The sequence below is a fragment of the Ranitomeya variabilis genome, chromosome 1, assembly GCF_051348905.1.
Source record: "Ranitomeya variabilis isolate aRanVar5 chromosome 1, aRanVar5.hap1, whole genome shotgun sequence".
Taxonomy (NCBI): domain Eukaryota; kingdom Metazoa; phylum Chordata; class Amphibia; order Anura; family Dendrobatidae; genus Ranitomeya; species Ranitomeya variabilis.
The window spans coordinates 872,645,364-872,657,876 of NC_135232.1; the positions used below are offsets into that span (position 1 = coordinate 872,645,364).

A 12,513-nucleotide genomic window follows, 5' to 3' on the forward strand; every position below is an offset into this window, starting at 1 on the left:
CCCACCAAGACTTTATATATTCTTTGTATCCTGCATAGATCTCATTAAATATGTTCTTAAGTGTAAGAGTGCCAGTATTGCTGTCCCCAGAGCCGTCTACACTGAAGGCCTGGTTTGCATCCTCCAACCATGAGTCTAAATTAACTGGACCTGTTAGAAAGCTAGCCATAACCGGACAAAAAAAGTTTTAGACACTAAATACCAAAATAGATTACTAAAGGGCATAAATCAACTAGTATAAATCATAAACCTACCCTATAAAAGCCAATTTTTATTATTCATTATTAAAACCAATAGATAGGTCACAAAAAGAACCAAAAAACACACGTGAAGAAATAAACAAAACTATGGGATATTAGGGGATCCCTAGTACTGTATCTATGCTGTCACCTTCCTACCAGCGGGGGTTGGCACCCTATGGGAAACGGACTGGCGCCCCCGCTCAACGATGGCTGCCCCTTGTGGCCCTAAAAATATCATGAGCCGTAACCCTCCCCAGGTAGGGAATAAAGGGCACCTCTAGGTCTATACAGTGATCACTCCTACAAAACTAAGGATAACCCTAATCCCCAGATGTGCGTGCAAATAAAACCAAATGATGAACACAATCGGCGAATGGTGGAAACATTATGCATATAAATCCTGCTTAATTGATATCAATGGGATAACCGTAAAATCTCAATAATAAATATGGTTAACCCTTCAAAATGACAAGTACCAAAACATATAGTCTATTTCTGGTAACAAAGGTTTGCTGCAGTCCAGGCCATGCCCTATTTGCCCTTTAGGAACATGAGCACAGATTGAGACATGACAAAAGGAGAATATATATTGGTACTCATCCATGCATGTCCACCCGCCACTTCCGCCTCAACGCGTTTCGCCCCTCTGGCTCATCAGGAGGCCCGATACAAAGAAAGTGTTCCGATTCTAATATGATGCTTACCGATGGATACAACCCCTCCATTTAAATAGTCCCGCTACCCTCTGAAAATGTGAAGCGAGGGCCGCATAATGACATGGCGGTGGACATGGTGGTGGCGGTCGATGCCCAAAATTCTAATGGGCATCCTGGTATGATTATCACCCATCCCTGTCCAGGTATGCATGACCCCATCCTTATCCTGGTATGTTTGGCCCCCATCTCTGTCCTGGTATGGTCTTGTTCCGATGCCAGCAGCTGCTTTATGATTGTAAGCAGCGCATGGCAAGGACGTCATGCACTGCTTACAAGCCGAAGGACAGCTGATGGAATACTCACTGCTCTGCACACCGGGACTATATGCGTCAAGGGCAGTGAGTATTCAATGCTATTTAGTAATGAGCACAATGTCAGCCAGAGTCTTCCTGCAACTGCCTGCGGTCATGTGTGCCAGCTACTTAAGAGAAATTGATATTCACCGCATTCCACCCCATGGGCGTGGAATGCGGTGAATATTCATTCCCTTTAGTAGCGAAGACACGTGATCGCCGGCAGCTGCAGGAAGCCAGCGGCTCCAGCTGACACTGTGCTCGCTACTAAAGAGCAATGAATACTCACTGCCCTCCATGCACATGATGTCCCTGCCATGTGCTGCTTACAAGTATAAAGCAGCTGCTGACATCGGAACAAGACGCCTCAAGAGCGCGCCGGGAAGGTAAGTGCAATTTTTTTTTTATGTTTTCTGATGGGATCATGCATACCAGGATGGGGATGGGGGCCAATCGTACCAAGATAAGGATGGGGCCATGCATACCAGGACAGAGATAGGGGCCAATCATACCAGGATAAGGATGGGGAGATGCATATTAGGATGAGATGAGGGCCCTGCATAGCAGGATTGGGATAAGGGAGACATGCATACCAGGCTAGGGATGAGGGGGCCATGCATACCAGGATAGAGATGAGGGAGCCATGCATACCAGGATGGGGATGATGGGACCATATAAACCAGGATAGTGGATATTAAGTACAGAACTTGACCACATTTTTTGCTTCAATTTTTTTTCCTAATTTCCTCCTTTAAAACCTAAGTGTTTCTTATGGTCCGGTGCGTCTTATAGTCCAAAACATACAGTATATCCAGCTTTTCAGCAAGAATATATGGCCGTCTACTATTTTTTAAAATTGTAATCTTTATTGAAATACATTTTTCAATTTTTACAGGAAAAGAAACAAAGCCATTTTAGATTTTTCATCATTCATAGGTTGTCAACCAATCTTGATGTGAGAATATAGATCTAGTTGGGAAGGTGGAGAGGTTTGCTTCCAGTGGTAGGCAATCAAACAGCGTGTTGCTGTCCACATATATAAAAGCAATCTAATGGATCTCTTAGATATGGATCCCAGCAAAAATATTTAATAGAAAGAGCTGAGGATCTAGAGGGACATCTACTCTGAAAATTTGCTTAGTGAAGAGATGGACTTCCACCCAAAATGCTTTAATCAGAGGGTAGTCCCAAAAAATGTGAAAAACAGGACCTCTAGACAAGACGCAAAGCCAGCGAAGGGAAAGAAGAGATGGTTCCACTTTATGTAAAATTTTAGGCTTGTGTTACTAAAGACGAAGAATTTTGTACTGATTTTTTTTGTATGAAATACAAGATGCAGTCTTAGCTGCTATGGTCCAAACATTTCTCCATTCTACTACGGTCAGTGTTTTACCTAGATATTCCTCCCATTTGAGCATATAAGAGTGTCTACTTAGGGAATCTGTGTCCTGAGTCTATAGAATATTGTAAATACTATATTTTAGCCCTTTGGCCGAACTATTCTTGCAAAGTCTCTCGAAAGAGGTAGGAATGGAGGCCTGTAGGCCGTAGAATAATAATTTGGCAAAATGGCTACTAATCTTAACCCCTTTCTGACGTCAGACAGGATAGTACGTCCGACGTCAGAAGCCCCGCTTTGAAGTGGGCTCCGGCTGTGAGCCCACCTCAAAACCGGGCACTTCTGACCCTCGTCACGTGATCGGGGGTCAGCGGTGCATCGGCATTACAACCAGAGGTCTCCTTGAGACCTCTTTGGTTGTTGATCCCAGAATGCTATGAGTGCCACCCAGTGGTCGGTGCTCATAGCAATGCAGTAATACTGCTACATACGGGCGATCTGAGCATCGCCTCTATGTAGCAGAGCCGATCGAGTTGTGGCAGCTTCTAGCTTCCCATGTAGGCTATTGAAGCATGCCAAAAGTAAAAAAAAAAATGTGATTAAAAATATGAAAAAAATAAAAAAAAATATATAAGTTTATATCACCCCCCTCTTTCGCCTCATTCAAAATAAAACAATAAAAAAATCAAACATAGACATATTTGGTATCGCCGTGCTCACAATCGCCCGATCTATCAATAAAAAAAGGATTAACCTGATCGCTAAACGGCGTAGCGATAAAAAAATTCAAAACGCCAGAATTACGTTTTTTTTGTTGCCGCGACATTGCATTGAAATGCAATAACGGGCTATGAAAAGATCGTATCTTTGATGGTATCATTAAAAATATCAGCTCAGCAGGCAAAAAATAAGCCCTCACTCAACCCGAGATCGCGAAAAATGGAGACGCTACGGGTCTCAGAAAATTGCACAATTTTTTTTTTTTTAATTTTAAGAAAACTTTGGAATTTTTTTCACTACTTAGATAAAAAAGAACCTAGACATGTGTGGTGTCTATGAACTCATAATGACGTGGAGAATCATAGCGGCAAATCAGTTTTAGCATTTAGTGAACCTAGCAAAAAAGCCAAACAAAAAACAAGTGTGGGTTTGCAATTTTTTTTGCAATTTCACCGCACTTGGAATTTTTTTCCCGTTTTCAAGTGCACGACATGCTAAAACCAATGGTGTCGTTCAAAAGTACAACTTGTCCTGCAAAAAATAAGCCCTCACATTGCCATATTGATCAAAAAAATGAAAACATTACGGTTCTGGGAACGAGGGGAGGGTTAAACGAAAACCCAAAAACGAAAAAAGCTCCGATCACGAAAGGGTTAATGTATTGGAATAATGAAAGATAACTTTGCTTTCAGCTCATCATAGGAATGTAAAATTCGTGTTTTATAGTTGATTATGTCTGCGAAGTTAAACAAGCCAGATTGAGTCCATACCCCTGTCACTGAGTAGCTTAGACTTTCAGGGAAATTCGGATGGAAAAGGAAAGAAGTAAGACTGGAATTCGTTGATGCCAGACTGAATTTTTTAGAGCCGACCATATTTTTCTGGTGTGCATCATTGGACCTAATAGGTCTATTCCATATCCAGGAGTTGGGGTGAGCTGGGGCTAACTATAATTTTTCCATCTCTATCCATTTCGTATAAGCAAGTTTAAAAGATGATGATGTGATTGTGTGAAACTGAGATGCCCAATAATATTGAATAAAGTTAGGTGACGCTAGGCCTCCCATCTTTTTAACAGCCAACATAACCGACTTTGGAATTTTAGGACTTTTTCTTGCCCACGTGAAATTTAAAGTGACCGATAGAAAAGCACGTAAATCTCTGAGAGGGACGTATCTGGGTAAACTCTCAAAAAGTTTTGAGAGGAGAGTCCTTTTTATTGCTGAAATGCATCCAGATAGCGAAAGAGGGAGTGATTCCCATTTTGTCATATGACCGTCTACTTAAATATATTAATATATATTCTTCAAAGGTAAGTAAAGGTGGAGCTTCACTACTAGCGATGACTAAATATATTCGTTACTCGAGATTTCTCGAGCACGCTCGGGGGTCCTCCGAGTATTTTTTAGTGCTCGGAGTTTTAGTTTTTCTTGCCGCAGCTGAATGATTTATATCTGTTAGCCAGCATAAGTACATGTGGGGATTCCCTAGCAACCAGGCAACCCCCACATGTACTTATGCTGGCTATCGGATGTAAATCATTCAGCTGCGGGGATGAAAACTAAAACTCCGAGCACTAAAAAATACTCGGAGGACCCCCCGAGCATGCTTGAGAAATCTCGAGTAACGAGTATATTCGCTCATCACTATTCACTACCCAACATCTCACTATTCAACTACTCAATATTCCTTTATGTTTAAACATATAAAAAGCAGGCAAAAATCAATATCTATCCAACTTCTATTTAACTCAGTGCAGTATGTTGAGTAAATGCAATCATCATTATTACAAACAACCTCTTATTTGATATTATGTTAATGAAAAACTATGCTTCATTTACCTTTTTTTTGTAGGCGATATCATGGGGGAAACTTTGTTGGGTGCCTTAGATGACACTTATCTCGGATCTCTCATATATATTCCTGATGGCTGCCCAGAACAGAACATGGTCACCACTACACCAAATGTCATATTGACTAAGTATTTAGATACCACTAAAAGGTGGAATACCATTGGAGCCGAAAAGAGAAGCACAGCTATGAAAAATATCAAAAAAGGTAAAGTATTTAATGGGAATCTGTCAGTGGGATCAACCCTCTGAAGCCATCTCTATGGGCATTTAGGTCATAGAAAGCTGAATAAAATGATATCTTGATGTCTGTAATCCAATGTTTTAGTCCAGAAAAATCCAGATTTTTCTTAACATGTAAATGAGCTGTTAAGATTTATCGCCGGACATGTATTTCCCTGAGAACTTGCCTCCAGAGCTTATTTCAAATGAAAGATGGAGTTGCCAGTGTGAGACATGTAATGTCACTTTCCTTTCTCCATTTGGTAAAAGCCTCCTGGGATAGCACCTGTCTGTTTTCCTATTCCATTGAGCAGCTCCTTAGTCTTCAGTTGACATCTTTGCAGAGCTCTTAACTCTGCTTCTATGGATGCAAGTCTTAGAGGAAGGGTACTTCAAGCAGAAGTTACTCCGGTACCAACTGAGAGATTGCTATTATTCCTTATGCAGTACTAACATTAGTTTTCCCACCTTAGGGACTGCTTTAGGACATCTCATGGTTACTGTGTCCCTCAATGAAGCATCCAAGAAATGAAGATTTTTGGTTCTTAGCATAAAATCTAATTCTTGTAGCCTTAACTGGAGGACACAGCATAGCCTTAACTGGAGGACATAGCACCGTCTCTTGTTTTGGGGGTCTTGGTTTTACTCCTACTGTTTTTGCACTGAACGTCTGGGTGGCCAGGTGTAGTCTGTTGGGGATGAGTCAGCTTTTTTTCTAAGATGTGTTCTTAGTGTCAGCCTCCAGATGGCAGCCCTATCCCAATGGTTCCAGTGTCATCCAATGATGGCTATTAGAAAGAGAATTTACGGTTAGTACCAAAAATCTTAATTTCCGGGGAAGTAAAATAGCTATCTTTATAGTGGCATCAAACAGTATCTAACTTGTTAGCAAAGCAAATTAAGGTATCCATTTGGATAAAAAAGCTTCCCAAATTTATTAGTACAGCTTCAAAGGTTTCAGGTACTTTAAAAATATTGCATAGAGGCAAAAACTTAGCTTTTGGGATATAGAACTGTCCTTAGTTGCTAATAGTATTCAAAACAGGACAGTGGTAGACACCAAGAGCACGATTAGTCAAGAAGTTTTCTCCAGTTTCCTGGCATAAAACATCTTGAAATGTTGAAAAAGTTTTCCCAACTCGAAGTTGCGCAAATATTTTGCGACTTTTGGTGTTTTTATGCCAGTCATGGCCAGTTGCATCAAAATGGTCAAGGTCCAGCTGTTCAATTCATTAAAAATGTACTTCACCGTAGTGACATAAATACACCAGAAATGTAGTTAAGGTCCTGACTGGACTAATATTTCTGGTGGAAGCGCACTCCAGCTGTAAGATTCGCCTGATTCATAAAGGGGCATACACCTCTTAATGAATTAGGCACATCTTACTCCAGCGTTTTCTTCATTAGATAAGGCGTAAAAAATGCTGGCCCTAATGAATCAAGCCACAAGTTTCTAAGTTGTGCTCTGGTGACGAGCAAATAATTATATTAGCCATTTAATAATACAAGTGACAGTGCTAATGTAATGTGTATATGTTACCAAAATACAAGCCGCTGTACATTCATAGATCTCAAGAATGGCTGAAATTTGTAATAAACAGTAAATTGCAAAAGTGCTTGATTTTTAAGCACTATCTTTCAATATCTGTACATGAAGATCGGAATAAACCTTTAACCCCATCACGACCCCTCACTTTGGAAAGGGGTTCCCAGCCTATGATGTACAGTTATGTAATGGCTTAAGTGGTAGTCAAGCCTTGGCTGTTACAGCACCGCCCACGGCTCTTTAACCCCTTAAATACTGCGATAAATATCGACGTCACCGCAGGCTACCAATTATTGTTATGACAACCAGAGGCCATCATGATGACCTTTGGGTCTGCCAACTAATGTACCCTGTTTAGACCATGCCAGGAGCGTGGTCTAAAAGACGCTTAGTCAGAGTAACACTGACAGGTACAGTCATATGAAAAAGTTTGGGCACCCCTATTAATCTTAAGCTTAATGTTTTATAAAAATTGTTTTTTTTGTAACAGCTATTTCAGTTTCATATATCTAATAACTGTTGGACACAGTAATGTTTCTGCCTTGAAATGAGGTTTATTGTACTAACAGAAAATGTGCAATCTGCATTCAAACAAAATGTAACAGGTGCATAAGTATGGGCACCCTTATCATTTTCTTGTTTTAAATACTCCTACCTACTTTTTACTGACTTACTAAAGCACTTTTTTTTGGTTTTGTAACCTCATTGAACTTTGAACTTCATAGCTAGGTGTATGCAATCATGAGAAAAGCTACTTAAAGTGGCCACTTGCAAGTTGTTCTCCTGTTTGAATCTCCTCTGAAGAGTGGCATCATGGGCTCCTCAAAACAACTGTCAAATTATCTGAAAACAAAGATTATTAAACAAAGTTGTTCAGGGGAAGGATACAAAAAGCTGTCTCAGAGATTTAACCTGTCAATTTCCACTGTGAGGAACATAGTAAGGAAATGGAAGAACACAGGTACAGTTCTTGTTAAGGCCAGAAGTGGCAGGCCAAGAAAAACATCAGAAAGGCAGAGAAGAAGAATGGTGAGATCAGTCAAGGACAATCCTCAGACCATCTCCAGAGAGCTGCAGCATCAACTTGCTGCAGATGGTGTCACTGTGCATCGGTCAACTATACAACGCACTGTGTTTTTTTGCCGCCATGCATAACGCCTTTTTGTATTACCAAACAACTCAATCTTGGTTTCATGAGTCCACAGGACCTTCTTCCAAAAAGAAATTGGCTTCTCCAAATGTGCTTTTGCATACCTCAGCCAACTCTGTTTGTGGCGTGCTTGCAGAAACGGCTTCTTTCGCATCACTCTCCCATACAGCTTCTCCTTGTGCAAAGTGCGTTGTATAGTTGACCGATGCTCAGTGACACCATCTGCAGCAAGTTGATGCTGCAGATCTCTGGAGGTGGCCTGAGGATTGTCCTTGACTGATCTCACCATTCTTCTTCTCTGCCTTTCTGATGTTTTTCTTGGCCTGCCACTTCTGGCCTTAACAAGAACTGTACCTGTGTTCTTCCATTTCCTTACTATGTTCCTCACAGTGGAAATTGACAGGTTAAACCTCTGAGACAGCTTTTTGTATCCTTCCCCTGAACAACTATGTTGAATAATCTTTGTTTTCAGATAATTTGACAGTTGTTTTGAGGAGCCCATGATGCCACTCTTTGGAGGAGATTCAAACAGGAGAACAACTTGCAAGTGGCCACTTTAAGTAGCTTTTCTCATGATTGCATACACCTAGCTATGAAGTTCAAAGCTGAATGAGGTTATAAAACCTAAAAAAGTGCTTTAGTAAGTTAGTAAAAAGTAGGTAGGAGTATTTAAAACAAGAAAATGATAAGGGTGCCCATACTTATGCACCTGTCAAATTTTGTTTGAATGCAGATTGCACATTTTCTGTTAGTACAATAAACCTCATTTCAAGGCAGAAACATTACTGTGTCCAACAGTTATTAGATATATGAAGCTGAAATAGCTGTTGCAAAAAAAACAATTGTTATAAAACATTAAGCTTAAGATTAATAGGGGTGCCCAAACTTTTTCATATGACTGTATAATGCATTGCAGTGCTGGTGCATTGCAATGCATTACACCAGCATCAGATAAATAATAAAAGTTAAGTCCCATAAAGGGACAAAAGTAAAAAAGAATTGTAAAAATATTAGAAAAAAAAAAATGAAAAAATATACCAACAAATAGGTATGTTTATGTAAAAACAAAAATAAACCAAAAAAGCACACATATTTGGTATAGCTGCATCCTCAATCACATTAGTTAGCTCCTTCAGTGAATGCCATAAAGAAAAAAAAGTGGCAAACAAACTATACTTTTTCATCATACTGCCGAACAAAAATATAATAGAATGCAAAGAAAAAGTCAAATACAAATAAAAACAGTAGAGCTGAAAACGTCATCTTGCCCCGCAAAAAACAAGCCACCATATAGCTTCATCAGCAAAGAAAAAAAGTTATAACTCTCAGAATACAGTAAAGAGATGCAAAAGCAATTCTTTTATATGAAAGTTTTTATTGTGTAACAATAGCAAAACATAAAAAAGATTTAAATGAGATATCTCTGTAATCGTACTGACGTGAAGAATAAAGCTGCCTTATCACTTTTACCACACGGTGAACAGCATAAAAAACATTTCCTGAATTGCTAGTTTTTGTTCATTCTGCCTCATCAGAAATCAGAATAGAATGTGATAAAAAACTGTTATGTGCCCGAAAATGGTACCAATAAAAACATCAACTTGTCCTGCAAAAAACAATCCCTCACATAAATCTGTTGGCAGAAATATAAAAAAAATATAGCTCTCACAATATTTCAATGCAATTATTTTTTTGCATAAAAGGCACTTTTTAGTGTGTGATAGTAGCCAAACATAAAAAAATATAAATCTGGTACAGCTCTGGAAAAGCTTATGGCCCCTCGTCCCCCAAAGGAAATCCAGCAAATCTGCGCTCCCAAATCCAAATTCCCCCCCTCTCTTTTGAGCCCAACAGTGTGCCTAAACCACAATTAGCATCCATGTTTGGCATCTTTGTAGCCATGAGAGCCCACTTAATTTATGGGGTCACAAGCAGGGCACAATGTATGGGTCCTATAATGTACAGGCACTACAATGGTAGATTTTTAATTTTTAATCAGCAACATCTGCTGCCAGTGGAGCACCCGCCAGGGCCTAGGGGTACTCGGTACCAGATCCAGTCATCATGAAAGGAGTGTTCACCGTGGCAGCGACCCGGTCCGTGGCCCTGGGCATCCAAATTATAGGAAAGGTCTTTAAAGGGATTGTTAAATAAAGAATAAAGTTTGTTCGTGAGTCGTGATGCCACCTGTGGTATTCAGTCAGGGATAACCGACGTTGCTTAAAGGGGTCCACTGGGAATGTTGGCACTTCAGCAGGGATGGTATGGCTTTCCACTGGTGAAGCTGGATTCCCAGGGCTCCAGGTGTAGTAGGGACAGGTGGTAGGTGGTGTAGAAAGAATCAGAGGACACAAAGTTGCAGTCCACAGTCCAGGGTATGGATCACAGGTGCTGGTGTGGTCCGGCAAGCTTGAAAGCGATTCAGAAATCCCCCTAGACAGGTGGGGTTGGAAGACTTCCTCTCTGCGCTGTGTTGTAGTCCCTTGCTGCCTTAGGCCTCACACAAGGTCCTCACTCTCTCTCTGTCTCTTTTGGTAGAACACTACCCACATGGCAGGCAATTAAAGCCTTTTTACAAGGGTCTCTCAGATGACTCCGGGCTTTATGTGCAGCTGTGCCAATGGGTATTAATGGTGGACAGGCAACTTGTAATCTGCTGTCCGCCGGTTCCTGCTGTGGGGCATACAGTCCCACACAGCCTCGGTCTTCCGGCCACCGGTTCCTGCTCTTCAGCATGGAGGAAGCTCAGTCGCAGCTCCAGTCCAGCTCTTTACTTCTCCTGTGTTTCTCCTCCCCTATCAGTCTCCTACAGACTGCTCTGTTTCTCTTTCCTCCTTCCAGGAGCTGCAGCACAATTGTCTGCACGGCTCCAGCTTTCCTCTCTCAGACTCTCTCTGTCTGCTTCCTCTCTCCTCTGTCCCTCTGACAGACCATTCCTAACTCCTCCAGCCAGAATATATAGGGAAGTCCCCTGAATCCAGGTCTCGAGCTCCCCCTTCTGGCTTGGAGTCAGAACAGTGTTGCATGTACTGGTTACCTGCTAAAGGGATCCTTCCTTGCCTCCAAGCATGGCATCACCCTCCCCGTGAGGAAGGCAACACCACTGTAACAGCTGGTTACCTGGGGTGTTACACCACTTTCTGCAAAGCACCCATGGGTGTCAAAATCATCATTGCACCTGTAGATAAATTCCCAAAGGGGGGTAATTTCCAAATTGGGGTCACTTGAGGGGGAATTCTACTCTTCTGGCACTTAGGGGCTCTGCATACAGATTCTGCAAAAAATTTGATGATAATTTGTTCTCCAAGAGTCAAATGGCGCTCCTCCCTCCCATGTCTTGCCATATGGGTAAGCAGTACTGTGTAGCCAGATATACGGTATTGCCATGCTCAACAGAAATTGTACTGCTAATTTTGGTACCATTTTTTACTCATTTCCCTCTGTGAAAATGGAAAATTTGGGGATATAACAAAGTTTTGGTAATAAAAATGTTATAATTTTTTCTCCACTGCCCAATGGTATAAAATCCTGTGACACAACCGTGGTGTCAGTATGATCACTGATGAATTCATTGAGGGGTATAGTTTGTAAAATGGGATCCTGTTTTGGGGGATTCTGCTGTTCTGACCCCTAAGGGGCTCTTCCAGTGGGTTATGGCACCCGCAAACCTTAACAGTAAAATCTGCACTACAAAATGGCACTCCTTCTCTTCTCATCTTTCCAGTGTGCCTGAAAAGTAGTTCCCTCTTTCATGTAGGGTATAGATATCTATAACCCTGTATGTAACCTCTTTTCACATGTACAGCACCATGGAATTAATGGTGCTATATAAATAAATAATAATAATAATAATAATGAATAATAGTGCACTCTGGATGACATTGCACAACAAACTGTGAGGTCCTTATAAAAATTAAAATATTGAGGCTTAAACAACATTTTAGTGGTCAAAATGTAATTATTCTTTCATCACCGCCCAATGGTATAAAATTCTGTGAGGCACGTGTGGTGTCAATATGCTGTCTGCACCCCGAGATTAATTTATTTAGAGGGGTAGTTTGTGAAATAGGGTTACTTACAGAGAAGTTCTGCTGTTTTGTTACCTCAGGGGCTCTGACAATGTGACATGGCATCTTCAAACCATTCCAGCAAAACATAAACTCCAAGATGGCGCTGCTTCTCTTTTGATCTGTGCCTCAAAACTAGTTTTTGATCACATATGGGGTATTAGCGTACTCAGGAGAAATTGTGCAACAAATTGTGCTGTTCATTTTCTCCTATTATTCCTTTTGAAAATTGAAACTTGGGGCCAAAACAACATTTTAGTGGAAAAAATGGCAAATTTCCAATGTTATACAATTATATGAATCGCCAAAATGAAGTGATGGCCGGGGGACCACCACGGTGCAGGGAGACTACCGTACACAAGATGAGG

The 12,513-nt window shown here is 40.9% G+C and overlaps 1 protein-coding gene across 2 annotated transcripts in view; it reads left to right on the top strand.

Moving 5' to 3' along the window:
• Positions 1–12,513, top strand: part of LOC143788104 (venom factor-like) — a 381,787-nt gene that overhangs the window by 274,601 nt on the left and 94,673 nt on the right. For both annotated transcript variants that reach the window (XM_077277495.1, XM_077277503.1), the window contains one exon: positions 5,165–5,368. In XM_077277495.1, coding sequence (XP_077133610.1) covers positions 5,165–5,368 — 204 coding nt within the window. The remainder of the gene's footprint in view (positions 1–5,164; positions 5,369–12,513) is intronic.